Source organism: Harpia harpyja, chromosome 13 (assembly GCF_026419915.1).
Source record: "Harpia harpyja isolate bHarHar1 chromosome 13, bHarHar1 primary haplotype, whole genome shotgun sequence".
In the NCBI taxonomy this organism is placed as follows: Eukaryota; Metazoa; Chordata; class Aves; order Accipitriformes; family Accipitridae; genus Harpia; species Harpia harpyja.
Window position 1 is genome coordinate 15,753,645 of NC_068952.1, and position 22,075 is coordinate 15,775,719.

The 22,075-nt window shown below is 41.5% G+C and overlaps 1 protein-coding gene and 1 long non-coding RNA gene across 3 annotated transcripts; one reads left to right on the forward strand and one right to left on the reverse strand.

Annotated features, from left to right (window-relative positions):
- Nucleotides 1-5: 5 nt before the first annotated feature.
- ABCG8 (ATP binding cassette subfamily G member 8) lies at nt 6-15,637 on the forward strand. Of its 2 annotated transcripts, XM_052806351.1 has the most exons (14): nt 6-401; nt 1,791-1,895; nt 2,653-2,809; nt 4,769-5,007; nt 5,423-5,555; nt 7,272-7,541; nt 9,459-9,624; nt 9,712-9,804; nt 10,690-10,889; nt 11,016-11,092; nt 12,465-12,732; nt 13,275-13,402; nt 13,894-14,027; nt 14,338-15,637. In XM_052806351.1, exons 1-14 carry the CDS (start codon nt 330-332, stop codon nt 14,339-14,341), a joined length of 2,046 nt encoding a protein of 681 aa, XP_052662311.1. In that variant the 5' UTR covers nt 6-329; the 3' UTR covers nt 14,342-15,637. The 2 variants fall into 2 exon arrangements, with proteins under 2 accessions (XP_052662311.1, XP_052662309.1); XM_052806349.1 differs by lacking the exon at nt 14,338-15,637 and having other exon boundaries at nt 13,894-14,072.
- Nucleotides 8,153-12,953, reverse strand: LOC128150286 (uncharacterized). Its single transcript, XR_008238009.1, has 3 exons — nt 12,835-12,953; nt 11,405-11,457; nt 8,153-8,277 (listed from the first exon to the last, which is right to left on the reverse strand). It is a non-coding gene; the product is annotated as an uncharacterized LOC128150286 (long non-coding RNA).
- Nucleotides 15,638-22,075: the final 6,438 nt, after the last annotated feature.

Below are 22,075 nucleotides of genomic sequence, written 5' to 3' on the forward strand. Positions count from 1 at the left end.
CAGTGCCTCCCAGCAGTCGCCACCAGGGAAGCAGCTAAAAGAAAACAGTTCTCAGTTCTTTCTTCTTCCTGAGAACAACTGTAGGTGATTAGCTGAAGCCACTATCTGATGTACCTTTAGCCCGAGCTGTTACTGTCCCAGAAGAGAGGAATATTTCCCTGTCCACGGGGTCATGCCAGCTGCAGAGACACAGCGCGCCATGAGAAACGGTGCTGCAGTGAAGGTGCCTGCAAAGGGCTGACCTCAAAACCAAGAAGAGAAGGATTGCCACAGTTTTCAAAGAGCCAATAGTCAAACCACCGCAGGGAGCGAGGCCTTCCACTGCCAGCATGAAGGAAGCCATTGAAAATGTCCCTCTGGACCGTGCTGGCTGGAGCCAGGTGGCATGCGAGGGCTTACCGGTGAGTGAGACCTGCGGGGAGCGGGGAGGGACCCGATGGGCTCAGTCATCCCACAGCTACAGCTCTTGCCCAGGAGCCGGGAGAGGTGAGTGGCCAGCCTGCTGACCAGGCTTTCTCAGGCAGCAAGCCCTTATCTCCTTCAGCTCTGAAACGAGGAGAAGAAAGTGTCCTCACGCCCCGACAAGAGGACACTGGGGACAAGGCCAGTGCCACGCAAGCTGCGCTCAGGTGCTGCCGTGGTGGGGCCAAGGGAGGGGATCTTCAAACACATGGATGGAGCAGAAAGTCCTTGAGCACGGCTGGAACTGGCTTTTCCAGGACATGCTTTCAGGCTGTAAAACCAGCTCCTCACATTTGCTGGGGACCACCTATTTTTTTAAAAATTACGTTCAATGTAAGCAAGAGCGCGGAGTGCTTTGGCAGCAGGGGAGCTTGGAGGGTGGCTTTTCAGGCTGCTTGGTGGCACGGTGCTTTCCGCTGTGTATCTAGACTGAAAAGATTAATCAGCCTTGTTTGCTGTGAGGGTAGCCTGTGCGCACAAAGGCTGTGGTTACCATCTGCCAAAGATACCATAGGCAAGATAGGGTCTGCTGTACAGGGAACAGGTACATTTGCCTTGGCTAGGATATGAGTCTGACTTGTAGGAAAGGCACAAGGCTGTGGGAGAGGTATGGCTGTCTGGAGTAAAAACTACTGGCATGCACAGAGAATTAAACCCAAAGCCAGAAAGCTGCCTCAGCAAAGACTTCTTAATTGCAGCTATATGCAAAAGGTTAACCAAGCCAATCAGAGACTCTGTTATTTTAACTGATATCTCAGAACACTGAGTTCCAGTTGACAAACTGTGAATTTAATAAACAAAAGAGGAGAAAAGAGACTGTACTCGTGGTTGCACACCTACTTGTTCGTAAAGCCTCCAAGTTAATGAGTCTCTGTGGAATTCAATAACGAACATACTTCAAGTAAACCTTAATTTTTAGCTGCCATAACTTATGAATTTCAATATGCACCATTTTGATCCAGTAGACTAACACTGCTGAAGCAGTACTTTTTTCCCTCAAAAATAGAAATAGAGTCCAATCTCTTTATAGTGGCATGACATTTATCTCCATTTTGAAAGCGATCCCATTTAAACTGAAAGCAAATAGAAGAGCATAGCACAGCATGTTTGGCCCTCATACATGCCGCTAGAACAAAGTACGTTTCACACTGATTAACAGATAACTTATTTGAACGCTTCAGACTTTTGCACTACAGTAACTCACCAACAATACTGTTATATTCCATAAAATATATTTCCCTTTGTGCTTTGCCTTTTCTGAACTCAAACCTCAACAGCACCTTAGGTATTGTAATTAACTATTGTAATTAACCTAATAACTTTTCCAGACCAAGGCCCAGGATACTATTTTTTGCTCTGAAGAAGATAACAGCCTGTATTTCACATATAGCGGAAAATCAAACGTTCTCGAGGTCAAAGAACTCAACTACCAGGTAAAAGTTGTAATTTATATACCTCCCTTCAGCAGGAAGCATATCTAGCAATGCCTGTTTCTATATGCAAGCCATTTTAAATGCCAAACAATTTTGAAGTTCAAACACAAAGTTCGCATGACTGTTGCACAGTCAAATACACAGAAGCCTTGTGAGCAGAATCATGCTCTTGACCGCAATATTGACAGCAGGCTAAACGCTCCATTGTAAATATATCTAGTAAAGCTAGGGGATAAGACAGGAGAAATCTGTTTCTAGGCTCTGTTTTTTCTCAGTGTTGAGTCAAATTATTCCTCTGAGGGCTGGGGCAGAGGGACTTTCTGTCTAGCTAGGGACGGTGGGAGCCCTTGCTGGCAAGAATGAGTATGTAGAAGGAGACAAAGAGAGGATGACTAACAAGGAGGATTTCAGGGAACCAGTGAAATTTTTCATGTCCCTTTGTGCCACCGTGGCATCTGAAGTGGATTTCACAATTTTCAGTTTTGCATAATTTCAAATTATATTGAAAATTTTAAACATTTGAAATTTACAATAGCAATAAATCACCAGAGGACAGAGACAGCTTTAGTGATTAACAGAATAAGAAGCAAAGCATGAAAACCATACTTGGTTGTAAAAGAACTTTCTTCCATGTATTTCTGAAAATTAACAGTATTATTTTAATATATTCTCTGCTTGTAACATCATAACTTTGAAGGTATGTATTGCTAAAGAGTTTATTGTTTGAATTGAAGGGACTTGTTTCTTTCTTTGTTAGGTTAACACGGCATCCCAGATTCCCTGGTATGAAAACCTCGTGCAGATGAAAATGCCCTGGACCTGGACATCAGATCCCTGTTCTCACATGTCAATAATCCAGAATCTGAATTTAAAAGTTCAAAGTGGTCAGATGCTAGCTATTATAGGAAGCACTGGTAAGAGCAACCAAATTTCATTATTTGACCAACTCTCCGGTAAAATGTACACTGCAATACTCTGCAGTCTTATGAATGGCAAAATCTAGCTGAGAAACAACTATTGGAAATGTGTCACTTAAATACATTATTTAAAATGTATGAGGAAACAAAAAATGATACTGGGGGGGGGAATTAAAATTTCTTTTCAAAACCAATTTTGTTATGACTTGTACACATTTGCTATTTGTTTCCTGAGGTGTAATGGGGTATTGTTATAACTGTGGCCTGCAGTCCCAGCTCTGCTGGACAAGAATCAGCTTCATGGCTCAGATTCAAAACAGGCCAATTGCAGACCTCACCCAGTAACATAGCAGACAAATGAGGCCAGACCCCGTAAGAAAGATCAGTGGCAACTATGCATAGCCATAAGCAGGAATTTCCTTCAGATTGTAACAATTCTAACAGGATAAAAAACCTCATTTGGATTAATTAAGAGAAACTTACAGAGGAAAAAAAAGACAGTTCCTCTTCTGTTTGGCTTTAAAATGGGTCTCTGCTTTCTTACATCTTTTTTTTTTCTTTCATTTTCTGGTGGAACTGGTTTAATCTTCTCCAGGGTGAGGTTGACTAATGGAGAGATGGCCTTTACCCCACGTGGTTAGTTGAGTCTAAGCTCATCTAGCGGTATAAGAAGCAGATGTGTCACCTGTCAAACTGAAGTAAAAAGTACCCATACTTTGGAGGTAAAAACCCCCATGCTGTGTCTTCACTAGACTCCTACATCAGGTTAGCTCAGTGATTCAGTGAAGATGCTCTCTCTCAAAGGCAAGGCATATTTACCAAAGAAGTTTTAACTTTATTTCTACAAAAGAGGTTTGTCTTCCCCATTGCCATGGGAATTTTTTCTTAGCACATATCCTTAATGTAATTGAAGTTGTACCTTAGAGATTCCCCTGATAATAAAAGGAAAAGCTTGTGATGAAATAACATATTGAGTTACAGATATAGCACCTTTGTAAGGTAACATACACTGAGCACAAACCCCTTTCAGCAAACTAGTCAAACTATTTTTAAAAGCTGTTTATCATCTATTTCATCAAATGCCTTAGTAAAATGGATTAAACTGCTGATGGGTTTCACATTGTCAATGGCAATCAATATGTCACTCTTAAATAGAGCAATATGTGGTTTACAGATGGATGGGTTTCTTTTTTAAAATGTATATATTAAGAAACAAGTGTGGAGTTAATCTTTCAACAGGGAGACTAGAAATAAATGACATCTTATCATAATAAGAGAGGTCTGTGTGTTTACATACAGTATCATACAGCAAAAAAGAAAAAGTCATTTGCTATTTAATTCCAAATCAGGTGTTGTTTTCATTGTTTTACTTTTCTTACCTCAGAGTATGAGCCAGCTTTTCTTAATTATTTAAATGACTTTTTGTCTTATTTAAGTCATAATAATTTTTATTTCAATCATAATTAAGATTCTTGTTGTCTGTATAATTATTCAGAGCCTTAGTCATGCAGCTGTTCCAGCTGCCATTTCTGAATTCACAATTCCCTCCACAAAGCAAGCTCTTGCTGAGCATTTAGATCCCAGCCCTGCAGCCAGCGTGGGACACGACCTTTCACCTATGTTTCAAAAACGAAAGAGAGGTAACAAGAAGACAATCTTGCTTCTTGAGTTCATGGAGCTTTCCTCAACACCAAACTACCCAATTCTGCTGAGAAATGACAAAGGTTTAAAGCCACGTACTCCCTTCCAGAGGAGAGAGATTTCCTGAATGTGAGCTTGTAGTCAGTATTTTCTTTCAAGACCATTCTGTCTCTGTGGCTTTGGAAAAGCTTCAGGAAGGGTTGGGGAAAAGACGTTAAGGAACAAAAACTTCTATCCTCTGTCTGTGACTAAATCACTTTTCAAAATGATCCCTTGGAAATTAATTTAATTTTCAATTTTGATTTTTCTATCTAGCTGGTGGAAAGACATCCTTGCTTGATGTGATAACCTGCCGTGATCATGGAGGCAAAATCAAGTCTGGTCAAATCACGATCAACAACAAACCCAGCACTCCCCAGCTTGTTAAGAAATGCATAGCACACGTGCGGCAGGATGACCGACTGCTCCCCCACCTGACTGTCAGAGAAACACTATTGTTCGTTGCCAAACTGCGCCTTCCAAAGTTTTTTTCAGACTCACAAAGGAAAAAAAGGGTAATTAAGCTGTTGGAAAAAAATAAAGTTGTCAAAAATGTGTCTGACAGGAATTATCCAAGAGATCCTGTGTTTTTGGAGTCAGAACAGCTAATCTGGCATTTTTTAATGTAGATTATGAATTATAAACCTTTTTCTTCTTTCAAGATAGAAACCAGCAATTGTTCCAAAGCTCATAAAGAAATGACAATCTAGAGAAAGCATTAAAGAGGCTGAAAGAACTGAATTGCTGATCGCTGAGTCTTTTTTAATGTTATCTCTAAAACCAAGAATTGTTTTCAAGTGTCTCTTCATCAGATAGCACTGAAATATCCAGATGAATTTTAACCACATTAATCATATTTTCAGCTTTATCTATGCATGAATGTGCAAAGAAACTCTTGCTTTATCTCTGTTACCCTTTGGATCCCCCCAGGTAGAAGATGTTATAGCAGAACTACGCTTGCGTCAGTGTGCAAACACCAGAGTAGGGAATGAGTACCTCCGCGGCGTTTCGGGAGGTGAGAGGCGGAGAGTGAGCATCGGCGTGCAGCTGCTCTGGAACCCGGGTGAGCAAAACCCTGACACCTTCCTTGTGTTGACCACAGGCCACTGGGGAAAATGGGGCAGTAAATGAAGACAGGAGCTTTCAGGGAAGAGTCATGCACACAGTTGCCCCTGGGGCAGCTAGAGGAGTTCATACTCAGGACACTTAACAGGTCTTGCACCACCCTCTGCCAGAGGTTACCTCTCCCTAGCAAAATTAGACACAGTGATTGGGTGTGGGTCCATTTGCTTAAATTGAAAGCAGCGCTGATCACAGATAATACTGTAATTATTACAGTAATAATTCTGTAAATGGAGTGTTTCAGCAGCCAGCCCACATTTGCTTCTGTCACCTTTGCCAATGGAAAAGTGGTGACAGAGCCAGGTGGAGCTCCCCCGGGACCCTTCACCCACTGCTCTCTAAAACCACCATCACACAGACTACCGAAAGTTGCCTGAAGTCACCCTCACAGCAGTGCTCTGGTTTGTGCATATCAGCATGAGGTTTGTTTTTTATCTGACCACATGCCACAAGTTACTTTGGAAGGCTGCTGGCCTATTATAACATGGAGAATTGTTTTCCTTTCCTCCAACCCAGCCCATTTACATGTGTAATGTTAACAGGGGAGGTCATTTTCTTGGCTGGATAGTCAGTCATTGTGGTCTTGTGCAACTCACTGACGTGGCTGGCTCATGCCGCAGATGAACTAGAAACTTTCATTGTCTTCAGTAGAAACAAACATGAGGCTAAATCTGCAGTTGATTTTGCAAGATTGAATCCCCCATCTGCTCTTATATATATCAAAAGCACTACTAATCTTGGCTGAGCCTCCTGTTGAGCAAGATTTCCCATCAGCTCTTCCACTGGGAAATGGATCTGAGAATTTTTTACTTGTATAAAGTTGTATTTTCGTAATTGTGGGGCAAGCTGAAGTCTTTTTTGTAAGAAGTGATGCTCAGGAATAGATGTGCTAGTACTGAAGTAAAAAAATAATTAGTTCTAGGAGAAACATGTAAAGCTTTCTTTACATTTCAAACATGTGTTACACCCCTCAGCACAGAAACCATGTCTGTGTACAGACATTGCCTTGCGCTGATTGAGGCCATTAAGTTCTATAACACAAACACTGCAAAGTAATAAAACACTTTCAAATTTGTAACAACCCATTGCAAAACAAACAAACAAAAAAATCCAAACATATGCATATCTTTTAATATATATGTGCAAATAGGTGCAAAATAGAGCACAGGTTGGCAGGAGGAGAGGCTGTCTAAATTAATACTGTATAAGTATTTGCACATGAATAATGCAAGAGGTTTAAATATCGAGCATTTAGGTTAAAATATTTCAGTAGGCAGGATACAAAACTAAGACTATTGTATTAATTAATATTCATGTACCTGATATTTGTACAAGCAGTGCAAAACTGCAGAGAAGAATTTAAATTTAATAAGGAACCTAAATCTGCATCCCAATGAAAAATAAAAAAAATATTCTTGTTTCCAGTGGGAGCAAGATAAGATTTAAAATAATTACTCTTGGTCATCATGTTCAGTAAGCTAGTGGAAGAAATTGCCATTGTTGAATATTATGTGATGCTGGTATGAAATATACTTTGGACTTTAAAAAAAAAAGGAATCTATCAGTGAGATTTCATGCACTAGCACCATTTCACTTAGAACATATTTTCCAAATCAAACATGCTGCTTTCCACAGCTAAACTTATTGTCTTTGGCAGGAATACTCATACTTGATGAACCCACATCTGGACTGGACAGTTTTACTGCACATAACCTTGTGATAACGTTATCCAGACTGGCCAGAGGAAACAGATTAGTTCTTCTTTCACTTCATCAGCCCCGGTCAGATATCTTCCAACTGTTTGATTTAGTTCTTCTGATGACTTCTGGAGTCACTGTCTATTCTGGAACAGCTAGAGACATGGTCCAGTATTTCACAGAACTAGGCTATCCCTGCCCAAAGTACAGCAATCCTGCAGATTTCTATGGTTAGTATCAAGCACTGCCATAAAAAAAGGTTACTGGAAATCATTCGCTTTCATAAGTGTATCAGCTAACATTGATTTTTATTGACCATAACTGTCTTAGAAATGCCTTATAACTGACTCAAATCAATACTGCAGCAAGTTCAGTTTTTAATAAGATCCTTACTTGTCAGTACAGGAAATGTAACAAAAACAAGAGGTATGGACAGAATCAATTTTAAATAATCCTCCTTCTAACCCTGCCAGGTGTAGCAACTCTTCCACATGCTTAGCACACTTATTCCCATGTTTTAGCTGGTTAAACTTTCACCCTCATTGGGAGGAACTGATCAATTGCTTTCTGTAGCCAGTTCTCTGACTTCTGAATTAAGAAACATAGAAAGCTAGTTTCCAAGGGTGAGGAATAATACACACCTGGAACAGTAAATGGGAAAGAGGAGTGCTGCCCAACAGAGCACACTGGAAGAGAAAAAAGCCAAACCCAGAACAGCAATACTTTTATTTCTTTTCTCAAGGAAAGTTAACTACATGCTTCCAAATCCATTCTTCTGGTTTTTGCAACATGTGAAGGGAACCTGGCCCTGTTAATCTAATGGCAGTAGTCTCTTACCACAGAGGTTGATTCAGTTCCAGCCCTTAGGTCTTTGCACTCAAGTTGGCTAGGAAACCTTGTACAGACACCAACTGCAATGCTCTGGAGTAACCTCTTCGGCTGTGCCTATGTGGCAGGTGGTATCAGCTGTGCAGAGAGAAACAGAAGTTACCCTCAGTGTCAAGCCCTGCAAAAAGACCTTTGTCACCACCATGGCTTAGAGCAGTCCTCAGCCAAATGCAGCCTTGAGGAAGGCTTGCAGTAGCCCCATATGGGAATGGAGAATATGAGGCAGTCCTGGGGAAACTTGTAGCTACAGCCTGTGGTAACAGAGGCAAACCCCTACGACATGGAGGCTGGGAGGGATGAGAAGGGGAGGTGGAAGATCATTTAGCAGTGTGCACAGAGTCAGTACCCATAGGAATAGAAGAGAAATATGGGCAACAGGAAGGTGGAAATGGGACAGGATGGTAGAGGATACCACAGCAAGAAGGAGCACCTGATGGAAATGCACAAATGCTGGCTGTGTGTCTGATGATAGAGAAACAGGAGACCATGGCAGAAGGGAAGAGGTAGGACAGATTGCAACTCAGTTCTGATGGGGTCCTACTGAAGAGTGTCCAGAGATGATCAGCCCAATGTAAGGAGTTACGAAATGCACAGCGATAGTTCTCTCAGAAGCATCTGCAAAACGTCATGTGTTGTAACTCTATACTAAAGGTCAGCATTGGAAAATACTATTATAAGTTTAGATTAAAAAAAAATCATTTTGTTAAGTAAAAAAGTAATGCTAAGTGAACTATTGTTGCTGCTACTATGTTGTCCATAGATAAAAATCTTCTTGGGCTTTCTCAGTATCAGGTAAAGTTTATGGCACCTCTGTAAGATATAAAAAAAACCCAAAACAAAACCTAGCATTTTGCAGATGGAGAAAAAAACCATGTGATTTAAAGCAAAGTCACATAACAGACTGTAAATGCCTACATGCCAGGAAGGAAATTCAAACTGTTTATTCTCAGCACTCCTCTCAAGCCACTATTAATTTTAGAAAAATCTGAAATAGTAGTTTAAAATACTATAATAAGCAATTATGAAATCTCTCAGTGATTCACTGAATGACTAGGTAAGAAACATCTCCCAAGACAAAATACACATTAACAATCTGTTCTTCTCTAATTACCTAAAGTAACTGATAAAGTTTTAACCATTGTAGCTAATGCATGCCCACAGGTCGTACTGTCTGTTCACGATGAAATTTCTGATTCTAAACACATCATAAAGTTATCACATCTGTAGCACATGGGCTCATGTCAAATAATGTCTTGCAGTTGATTTGACCAGTATCAATAAACAGACTGCAGAAAAGGAGATGGAAAGCCAAAAAAGAGCAAATATTCTTGCCAACTTGTTCCTAGAAAAAGTCAAAGATTTTGATGATTTCTTATGGAAAGTTACTGATGGAGACAATGTTGCAACCACATTCAGCAAGCAAAGGTAAAGAAAAGAGTGTTGTACAGCAGATCTGGAATAACAGCTACAGCCTGTGCTAATCTTGATTTTTTTCTCTTTTCTTTTGGGCAGGTCCCATTTAAATTCAGAAGAGCCTATCAACATGCCCCACCATTCAAGTGACCAGTTACCAGGAGTCTTAAAGCAGTTCACTGTATTATTAAGGTAACCTTATCTCCAGCATAAACAGTATTTATCATGCCCGTTTGTGTTTTAAAGCATAAGAAAGAAGCACAAAATGAGAACTGAGTGCATGCTGAAAGTGCAGAGCTAGCGCTAGGCCTGAGCAAGTCACAGAGCAGAGGTGCTGCTATACCAGCTCACCCCAGCCCCCTGAGCAGGACAGCAGCCAGATGTACAGCCCCAGCTTTCTGCCCCAGGGTTCCTTCCAGACACAGTCAGCTCCAGCTCACATCTCTGGGAGCCTGCAGCTTTAAGGAGCAGCAGAAGCCTCCAGGCTCCGGAACTGTGCATCCCAGTTTTGGGTACTGCCATCCTGACACCCATGCTGAAGCGTGGTGACTCAACCCTCAGCAAGCCCAGGCAGCCGCATGGTAGGCTCAGGCATTGCCATCCTCACACCTCTGCCTCAGATTTGAAGCCAGGAGGCTTCACTGATTATAGCCAGCACAGGTAAGTATTGTAGTTGGGTTTCATGCTTATGTACTCAAAAGAAACATGATCGACTGAATTAATACATGTAGAACATCACTACGAGCATCAGCCGTACAGCACACGCTACAGGTCCTTAACAGAGAGACTTCTATAACTGAAGTAATTGCTTCTACGTCTCTGAAATCAGACTGTCCCACCCCCACTGCCTTCCTTCAAGCTTTCAGCATTTCAGACCTGAAATACTAGGCAGCTACAGACACCCAATAGCTTTGATTAGGTAAAATCCTTTACAGAATCAGACAGCCCACCTCCCATCCTACTCAAAGTCGGCAAGTTCCACGAACTGATTTTAGCAGAGCGTTTGGGGCAATGTATCTGAATATAACCGGCATTAGTAAGTACTATACCTTATGGTCAATGTTGCTGTTTTCCTAGTCGTCAGGTCTCCAATGACTTCAGAGATCTTTCAACATTATTAATCCATGGATTTGAGGCCCTTCTCATGTCATTATTAATTGGATTTTTGTACTATGGCCATGACAAAACCAGACTCTCTATTCGTGACACGACAGCACTGTTGTACATGATAGGTGCACTAATCCCATTCACAGTGATTTTGGATGTCATTGCCAAATGTAAGTGTCAGTTTTCTTGTGAATGTTACAAGCAATCAAAATCAGAAAATTCCTAAATCAATGAAAATATTATACTTATTAATGCAACCCTAGGATGAAACCAACCTGTTCGTTCCTACCCTGCAGGTCATTCAGAAAGAGCTATGCTTTATCATGACTTGGAAGATGGAATGTATTCTGTTAGTCCATACTTCTTTGCTAAGGTAATTGGTTTTGTTGCCAGGAAATAAAACAGCTGGCTTTAACATTAAAAAAACACAAACCAACTAAAGCCTTGTTGCATAAATGATCACATTCATATCAGATTTTGTTCTTTTGTGTCTGCCAGCTAAGGCTATCATTCTTGCTTCCTTGGCATTAATGGGTTAAACCTCACACTACTTTAGATCTGTTGCCATAAGTCACGGCTGAGATCCCACCCCAGAAAAGCCAAGGAAGAATCTCTCACTGGGTTGTTTGTCCAAAATTTGAGAAATCTCAAACTCAAATTTGAGGGTTTAAACAGTTTTACATACCCGCATATTTTATTCGCTGAAGCATCTTTGAAAGTTTGGTTACATGTCTTGATCTGTAAAACAAAATATTCCTATTAAATGCTGAAGCAAAGGTAAAACAACCATGACAAAATGCTAACTGTGATATTTCCAGTAGTTGTTTGGGCCTGTACTGGTCAGACACAAACAATTGTATTAAGTGCATATAGAGCCAGCGTTTCTGGAAATAAATTTAGAACTTTAAAAAAAAAAAAAACCACATTCTCTTTTTCACAAGGGTTTAGAATAATCCCTTCTTTGTGATGTTGCCACTGTTAGATGAGTTCTGCCTGCCATGGCATCTGTAATTTAGGTTTCCATTTCTGCACAAGATTTTAAATGCTTATTAGTGGTTGCCAGAGAAAAATATTCTTTGCATTGTGTCACAAAGATTGCACATTATTCATAGAGAAATCGATGTAATTTGTTACAACCTTAGTATTAGAAGATAGTAGCAACCCTCTTTGGAAGAATTAATCATAATACTCTCTATACGTATCTTCAGATATTTGAGAAAATCCTAAGTACATTTTTGTTTTACAACGAGTTAAGTAGTTACTAACTGGCCTGCCTTTGGGACAAAGTGGGGAAGTGACGAACAGTCAAATTTGTCTCAAAGTTGATCTCACACTAGGTTCAACCAAATTTGGACGAAACATACAGTTGCCATGAGTCAGTAAGAGTGTTACTGTTATCAAGCACACCAGTTCTCACGAAGAGTGTCTTAAATTCTCAGACGCTGACAAAACTGTAACAAAATAAGAGATCTAATCCGTAACAAGAATCCTCTCAATTTAATAATTAGTTATAGGAATTGTCACAACTGGAGAAAAAATTAGTGAAGATTTCAATTTCTGTTGTGGATTGGTTTTGCATGTCACTGACAACACCAAACAGGGAGATGATTGCATTCTAAGGGAGTATTTGCTGTAGTTTTTATAAACAGTCCATAAGTACATTAAGGTGCATCTCAGGTGGTTTTGTAATTATCATTTGACTTAATCTCTGTTGTTTTGTTTTGTTTTTTTTCCTTCCTAAACAGATTTTGGGGGAGCTCCCAGAACACTGTGCTTTTGTTATAATTTATGGGGTTCCCATCTACTGGCTGGCAAACCTCATTCCTGAACCAGAACATTTCCTGCTGAACTTCCTCTCGGTGTGGCTGGCTGTCTATAGTGCCCGCGCGATGGCACTTTGGGTGGCAGCACTGTTACCGACATTACAGCTTTCAGCCTTCTTCGGCAATGTCCTTTTCACATCATTCTACCTGAGTGGTGGTTTTGTGATAAGCCTAGAAAACCTCTGGACAGGTAAGACAAGGCTCCCACTATTCCTCTGAACTGAAACATCGATGGCTTTCATCAGCAACTGGTTTTTGTGAGGCTGAGTGTGTCCTGTGCAGGAAAACTCACCTTTATTCCTACCTTTGCAATTATCTTCCTGGGTGGTGACGGTGGAGTCAGGTCATTCATTTTACATCAGTTTCTCCATCTGAAAATGAGGTAACAAGAAGTCTGGTCAAAAACGCACTAGTGAAAGGCTCAATTCTTACGTGGTTGCTAAATTTTTCAATAAAAAGAATTATATTCGGTAGATGAAGATTGAGCTCCAGTGAGACTTGTTTGACAGACATGGATATTAGCGCTCTCCTAATTTTCCATCTCCACATAAAAATATGAAGTATATCTGCCATTTTGTCCAATAATAAACTGTTATATGTTTACAGCCTCTGTTTGCCAAGAAATTAGAAAAAAAAAAAGTGCTGTGTTTGGCAGCAACACAGCAGTTCTTGAGGTCTGAAGTTTTGTGTATGTGTATCAATTTCTTTTTTTCTGCCATTTTTTTTTTCCAGTTCCATTTTGGGTTTCTAAAATCTCTTTTCTCAGATGGAATTTTCAAGGCATGATGCAAATTCAGTTCACTGACCTCATGTACGAAATGACTGTTGGTAATACTACTTTTCAAATACCAGGGAAACTTGTAAGTCACTAATAAAAATTGTTACAAACGTTTGATAACCAATTAGAATGCCATTTAAATGCCCATCATATTTAAGTAGATTTTGCAGGCCTCAAATCTGGCAAGCACTAAATCAATATGTGAAGTCACATTATACTTGGTGTATTTTAAATTTGTCCCTACAGATGTCACTCCTTTTAAGCCTTTCTTTTTAGTGGAAGAGAAAAAAGAAAAAAAAAGAAAAAAAATGAAGGGCAACTATTTCTACACAAGCCCCAACTACGTGCTTGCTGAAATTGTTCAGAAGCCGAACTGTCTTCCTCTGAAATTCCACAGCCACTAGACATAGCATAGCTGTAACCAGCTGTCAAACCACTCTGAAAGTCACATCCAGCTGGAAACCACAGGGAAGGGCGGCAGGGGCCAGGGAAGCTCACGCGTAAAACATGCTTCACAGATCCACCGTGAAAATCTTGTGTCGGTTCCTAATGTTGTGTCTTCCACGGTTACAGGTCACCCAGGCTCTGGACCTGGACGCCCATCCTCTCTACGTAAGCTACCTCGTCCTGGCGGGTATCGTTTGCAGCTTCCTGCTCTTGTACTACTTATCTCTGAGGTTCATCAAGCAGAAATCCAACCAAGACTGGTAACAGCAAACCTCGCAGAGGGGGCAGCAGGTTACAGCGTCCCTCGCAAGAGACCCGGGAAAGCCCACAGGCTTATTTGTGGTCACCTCGGCAGCCGCCCGGGGAGAGCCGGTACCTGCTGCGGGTGGGGAGCGGCGGGCGAGGCCGACCCGGCCCGCCACAGGATGGCAGCAGAACACCGGCAGTGGGAAGGCGGGCCGCCCGCCGCCGCAGAGCCTGCCGGCGAGTGGGGCTTCGGCCTGGGGTCGGGCTTGCGGCTGGGGTCGGGGTCGGGGGGGGTGGTGGTTGTCTGACATACGGTTTCTATAGGTGACCGGGCGCTTACGAGTCCTCCGCACCTGGAAATATTCTGAGCTATGGGCCACCGGTGTCAAAGGCCCCATCCCACTTTGCAGTAGCTGATGTTCTAGCCCACGGCGTTTGAACATGCGGTGATCACGTACTTAACGCGGGGAGCTCCAAGAGAACAGGATCAGCACACACCAGACACTACTTTCTGTAGCGTATATAACATTCGGTGCTCAGACGAACAGTGTAGAGGAAAGCAACGCAGAAGGTTTCACTGATGCTTCGGGAGGACGTGCAAGGATGGAAAACACAACTGTTAACTGTTCTGTGCTGTTTCTAATAGCTTACGTTGTTTAAGGCCTTGCCTTTGTGTTCCACTTAGATGCTGTTGATGCCCCAAATAGGTATTTACTCACTGGATAGATGATTTCTTGTAACAGCTAAAATTGTCTCACCTTCTTGGATTATTTTTACAGTATAAACACATACCTACTGATTGTTATTATTCACATCTCTCTCCATGGCAATACAAATCATAGCAATTTGCCAAGTTTGGTTCCTAAGATTCTCAGGTAGAAAATACCAAACTGCCTCTCCAGTAATTAAAAATCTAATGATGCAATTACAAAATGCTTGTAATTGTGCACCTAGTTATGCTCAGCCATAAGACAGAAAGGCTCAGAAAATGAGTCAGTAAATAAACAGCTATAATTCACACGCAGTCATAGTAAGTGCATGTGCAAATTAGGTGTATAGTTGTTGTGAGCATTTTATAAGATACCTTGATTGATTTTAAATGTTTGGATGCAGATCTCTGTGCTTATATACAGAGACCCAAAGCACATCACCTACTCGACTTTCATTTACATGTTGCACACAGTGGAAAACTCCTTCAGCAATTGGCTATAACACCCCTGATACTGTTATGTAAGTTCCCCCCCCCCCCTTTTTTTTTTTTAAGAAATAAGAATGAAAGAACATCAGTATTTTATTATTCTATTTGGCAATTAGGACTGCCACATTACTTTCCACGGATTCCACATGGTAATAGATTCCCAGGAAGACCCTAGTCTAAAGATGTTAAGCAGGTCTGTTAAAATAACAGCTTCAGCCCCGGGCAGCAGTAGAAATCCAAACCACTCCAAGGTCCTTCTAAGGTGAATTCTACCATTTCTTTCTGGTGCTGCTGCATTTGATTTCGAAAAAAACCCACTCGATCTGATCCTAGTGCCATTTTGAAATTATCAGATTTTCATTGCCTTTTAACGGCAAAGCCAATTCTTCCTGTCCAATTCAGCATCATTAAATTGTCAGAATAGCAGCTTCCTGTTTGATTCTTAATTATTCCTTTTTATTATATTTAAGACACTTAATTTTTTTAAAGTGGTTTACTCTTCTTTGTAATGATCTGTTATGATTAGAATCTCTTTTATATTACACTGAAGTTTTAAGGGTATATATTGGTACTTCTAGTCTAAACCTCTATTTTCAAGGTATTTAGAGGATTAAATTCTAGGCTGACTCTCTGTTGTGAATTCACTTTGATGTTTAATAAAAAAAGGAGAGACACAATGGGAGAAATTAAAGACATAAGGGACAGCTCTGAATTTTAGGGGCATATTGTCATGCACAGAAATCTTCAGGCATCTAGATAAGAATATACCATAGCCTTAACTTTGAATTTCCTTCCTTTTGTGAAATTAGTCAGGCTGCTGACAATACTTAAACAGCCTTTTTCAATTTAAAATTCCACCCTCTTAACATTATGCAGCAGGACCAAACGGTGTGAGTGTTTCAGAGGTGGTGTTATGACAAGGGTAGATGTATACATAATGGGGACTTGAGCGGTGAGCCTAGGAACAGCCACCGTATGGAGTGTAGGAAGAGCTATCATAGGATGTGGCCAGGCCTGTGTTTACATAGAAAAAGCTCATATTCTATATACTACAATTACATTAGCACACTGCCTATGATCATATCTTGTTTCCTTGATGCCTAGAGATGGGGAATATAGGCTGTGATTATTGTAACAGGCTTTAGCAATAAGAAGATAGGTGCCTTGAAATACCAGCAATTAGCATTCCTGCCTAACAATAGCATGCTGTGGAGCTGTGTACAGAGAAGAGCACAGGGATGAGTGGGTGGATGACACACAACTTGGCCCACTCACACTACCGGGAGTTGATAAATAGCACACATTTAAAGGGAATTATGCACCTCTTGGCCAGTGAAGGTCACGCTGTATGCTTTGGCCTCTATGTTCATGTCCTACTTCATGTTAGTTTTGTGCAGAAAAGGTTTCACACTTCCACAGCAAGAGCTGCTGCTGCTGCTGCTGCAAAAACAAGTGGTTAGCGAGGGAAGAGAAATCTTCCCGGGAGTTCTAACCAAGGCTAAATGTTATAATTTAATTTCAGCACAGCTATGCTTTCCAAGTTTCAGAGTAGCCGTTCCTTTTCCTTAGATTCCCTTGTGTCAGCAGCAGCTCAGTGTGCCCTCCTGCCTGCACTCCCCGTACCACCAAAGTTACAGCAGCTCACAACAATCTCAATATAAAGACTAAAGATCACAAGCAAGACACTGCCCAAAACTCATCATAGTGTCCGTTCCACACATGACAACACTTAGTTTGTTATAGTCTTAAGCACTGTAGTAAGGCAGATCTGCCATTCGCGCAGAGCACTGCCCGCCAGTCCAACAATGCCGCTGTCCCAAGGATTCACCCACTACTGTCTTTGCTCTCCTGTATCCTCCCTGGCCAGATTTGGAAAAGATCTCCTCAGCTGTGAGTCATGGTCCCTGCTGCTGCAGGCAACCAAGTCAGTGCAAAACTGGTTTTGAAATGGCACCATGTTTAATCGGTTGCAGAGTTTTGAAGTTGTGCCAAACCGCTGCCTGAATGGCGCAGCAGGCTATGGGGTTTCTGTCTGCATACAAACACAAATCTGGGAATGGGAATGTCAAATACAGGCAATGATGATATTTGTGAGGAAAATTCACCAAATTTAGATTAAAAAAAAAAATATCTGTGTTGGTTACATGGATACTGTAATGTACTGTGTGGACAACAGAACTGTGTGTTGTTACACCTCCTCTATGTACTAGAGGTGGTGTCTTATCTGTAAAGGAACAGGTAAGAAAAATTTATTACTTAAAGTGTTTAATACAAGGAGAGGTGGGAAGTTATTCCCCAACCTCCATTCCAAGTTTATGCATTCTCTCCACTTGGCAAATGGGACAAACTTTTTTAGCACTGGAAAATGGATTAGAGAAACACTGCTTTGCATATTGGCTCATGGGTAGTGGCAGTCCTCCAAAATACTTTTAACTCATTGTTTGGAAAGGACTAGCTTTCACTATGGCTAAGCTAAATTAGTAAGTGGCTGTTGAAAGTTTCATCCCATATTTGTTCATTGCAAAATGCATTCAGAAATGCTAAATAAGTAACAAGTATCAATAACCATCCCTTTTAATTAAAAAAACAAAAAACACAAACCATGAAATTCCTTTAAAAAAAAAAATCACAGACAACACACTACGCAAAGAGACTCTATGCAGGTAAGAAATTGCAGGCGTTGGTATGTCCACTTGTACCAGAAATAACAAACCTTTCAGGTTTTAGCCACAATGACTAATTTTAATGGCAGTAGACAAGAAACAGTGTACATGGAGCTCTGTGACATGCTGCTTTTTTTTTTTTTTTATACTCCAAAAGCCAAGACAAGCCCTTCATATGTTAGCAGCTATTAATTAAGGCAACAATGTTTAAGCAGCAGGTTGAGGTAATTTTAAAACCACTTAACCCTTTTAAGAACTGATGAGCTTTAAAAAGCATATCTATATGTGCATGTGTTCATATTAACATGTATATGTAGAGGTATCTGCATGAATAGATTATGTATATATGTATATACACACACAGTTGTAATGCCTATGTGTACTGGGTTTGTGTGGCAAGGTTTTGGTAGTGGGGGGGCTACAGGGGTGGCTTCTGTGAGAAGCTGCTGGAAGCTTCCCCTGTGTCCGACAGAGCCAATGCCAGCCGGCTCCAAGACGGACCCGCCGCCGGCCAAGGCCGAGCCCATCAGCGATGGTGGTAGTGCCTCCGGGAGAACAGATTTAAGAAGGGGGGAAAAACCAAACACCTAAGTGACTGCAGGCAGGAGAGAGGAGTGGGAATATGTGAGAGAAACAACCCTGCAGACCCCCAGGTCAGTGAAGAAGGAGGGGGAGGAGGTGCTCCAGGCACCGGAGCAGAGATTCCCCTGCAGCCCGTGGGGAAGACCATGGTGAGGCAGGCTGTCCCCCTGCAGCCCATGGAGGTCCACAGTGGAGCGGAGGTCCACGGTGGAGCAGATATCCACCGCAGCCCAGGGAGGACCCCACGCCGGAGCAGGTGGGTTCCTGAAGGAGGCTGTGACCCCGTGGGAAGCCCGTACTGGAGCAGGCTCCTGGCAGGACCTGCAGATCTGTTCAGAGGGGAGCCCACGGAGCAGGTTTTCTGGCAGGACCTGTGACCCCGTGGGGGACCCACACTGGAGCAGTGTGCTCCTGAAGGACTGCACGTTGTGGAAGGGACCCACGCTGGAACAGTTCGTGAAGAACTGCAGCCCGTGGGAAGGACCCCACGCTGGAGAAGTTCGTGGAGGACTGTCTCCCATGGAAGGGACCCCACGCTGGAGCAGGGGAAGAGTGTGAGGAGTCCTGCCCCTGAGGAGGATGAAGCAGCAGAAATAATGTGTGGTGAACTGACCGTAAACCCCATTCCCCATCCCCGTGCGCCGCTGGGGGGGTATGTAGAGAATCCAGGAGTGAAGCTGTGCCCAGGAAGAAGGGAGGGGTGGAGGGAAGGTGTTTTGAGATTTGGTTTTATTTCTCATTACCCTACTCTGGTTGATTGGCAATAAATTAATTTTCCCCAAGCTGAGTCTGTTTTGCCCATGACGGTAATTGCTGAGTGATCTCTCCCTGTCCTTATCTCGACCCACAAGCCCTTTGTTATACTTTCTTTCCCCTGTCCAGCTGGGGGCGTGGGGGTGGTGGTGGTGGTGATAGAATGGCTTTGGTGGGTACCTGGCGTCCAGCCAGGGTTAACCCACCACACTATGATAGCTCAAATTTTTTTCAGATTCATAATTATAAAAGTGCTGTTGCCAATTTATATAATGAATTATAAAACTGTTTGTTGATGTTTTTCATTAAATCAAACTTACGGTTGTGTTGAATTGCAAATTTTGTTGGCATTATTTTGCTTTCATGGTCACAATTAGATATTTTTAATGCTTCCAGTGATGAAAAACTGCAACTTAACAGACCCCCTCAACCTTCACATCATGGCTCCAGTACCAGCATCTGCCATCAACAAGACATTTGGGTCTTTTGCTCCTTTTTAAGCATCTAATCAGATTTTGCTAAGATTCCTAGCATATCTCAGTACTGTTTCTGCCTCACCTTAATTTTTCATGTTTAATGAGTGGGTTTAGAGGCATAAAAGTTAAAGTACTGGCCAGAACCCATATGGTGAGTAAACAAACAATGCCACTTGCCTCAAAAATAATTTGTATTTTGTACACAAGCAAATTAGCCCACAAAATAGTCATCTACTACTTCAGTACTGAATTTTCAAGCAAATGCATAGCAATTGGAAGTCTATGAATGTTCACAAATAGTCAAATGCAAAACGCACAGAGCATGTAATTTTCAATAAATTCCCAGTGCCGCGCAACAATACATAACCATACTAGTTAACAGTTAACATCATCATTCCTCAAGACAGTACCTTTGCTCACTTTCATTTACTGGGGGCTTGGCAAAGAGTTTAGGAAACAACAACAGAAACTTTTTCAAAATAAAAAGACTTCATGTTTCACTGAGAGTCAGAAGAAAAAAAAAAAAAAGCAGCCCCACTGTTATGCCAGTCTAGTCTCCACCAGCAGCTCCTCCTTGACACAAGTAAACATCTTCCTTCTCATGATGCAAGTCACGATGCTGAGGAGAGCGCCCTAGAAGAACCGAGTATTATCTTAATGACTGCTTTTCAACAAACACCCAAATCTTCTACTACTCATAGTTAAAAATAACTAATCACCTTGCGGCAGTGCTTCAACTAATTGTAGAAAGGCACAAAGCCAAAAAATGGAGTTCCAAACCAGGTAACAGCAAAATGTGCTGCACAAACTGAAAAACAGGACATGTGCTGCCCTAAGTAGCTGCCACCAGCTGCAGGATGTTATGTTACACAAGGCAGTCATTGGATTTCCAGGTGGGTAAGTCAGAGATCAAACCTGTGGTAGCCATCACCCCAAGAGACTCTGATCTCAGCTGAGAAAGGCAGAGCACCAACGACTTTTCTGCTCTTTTAGCATCCCCTTAATACAATAATAAAAACTTTTTGGCTTGTAATTCCTACCAATACAGGCACGAGTTGACACCCCACACAGAGCTGCAGGGGCATTTCAGGCCAGCGGGAACAGTCAAAAAGCTGGCACCATCCCACCAGTCCTGCAGTAATTCTGCGCACAGTGACTCTGGCTGTTCGCATCACATGCTGTACCTGCTTCCCTGCCTTCCCCACAACTCCTACTAGTAGTCATGTAAAAAAGCATTCTGGCCAAGTATTATTGTTACCTAGAAAAGTGCGTTGTCTGATTACAGCAGAGCTCAGCACTGCCAAATGTTTTGGACACACTTGCTTCAGGTTTGTCCCTTCTAAAAGCAAGGCAAAAGAAAGGTGAATGAATATTTTTAGCTTTATTTACTTGATAGGGAATTTCTCAGTGCTTATGTATTAGAAAAACACCTTGCAGCTTTGTAGTATCACGTGCCAGGCACGTGATAAATTTCCACTGGAAAAAACTCTTGAACATGACTGACAATAGTAAAGCCACAAATTACCGTAATTTTATGCCCCCTGCAGCTAGTGGTATGAAACATAGTTTTCAACCTTGTTTTTACTTGCTGAATTTAGACAAATTTATAATGTTATTGATGACAGTGAGAAAGACACTCAAATGCAGAAATTGTATTCCTGGGCATAAAAACAATTGGAGCACAATATTTTATACGTACTACAGGTGATGAAAAATTCAGCTGTCATTAAAACATAAAAAAAAGATGGAAAACTAAAGGTTTTGGATTGGTTTTTTTAAATTAATTTAACACGATATACATATTTATTTTCAGCTATTGCACTTGATCGGGGGTTTTTCCTCCTGCTGAACAGTTAACCTGGTGCAACACGTGATATTACTAGCTCTCTCACTCAGAACATTAATGTTTGAAATACAGGCTGAGTCAACAAAATCATGAAGGAAAGCAAAAACCTTGTTTAAGCAAAATCTACGGATATATGGCTCCTAATGTATTTTCCAATGAGCATACACTTTCTATCTTATTTCCAATTTTTAGAGTGTAATTTTATTTACCAAGGGTTCTCAGGGCCCTAAAAATGGACAACTGCTAGAGACAATCAAGATCTGAAGTTGAGCTAACCTCCACACATGAACTGTTCATGCTACTAGCTGAACTAATCAGAGGGAAATCCCAGGGAACTCTGCAAGTAACAAGGGCAATTGCTTGATTTATTTTTGGTTTAGGCAGAAAGTTTTTCAGAGTATGGCTAGGTAGTGGGCTCAGCAACCTAACAAAGTTGCTTTGGTTACAGCCTCACCTCAGGCTGCAACTTCAGTATCAGAACATGCACAGAAATCGTAACAGCTGCAATGCTACACACTACCCCATATTCAGACTCGTCCTTAGA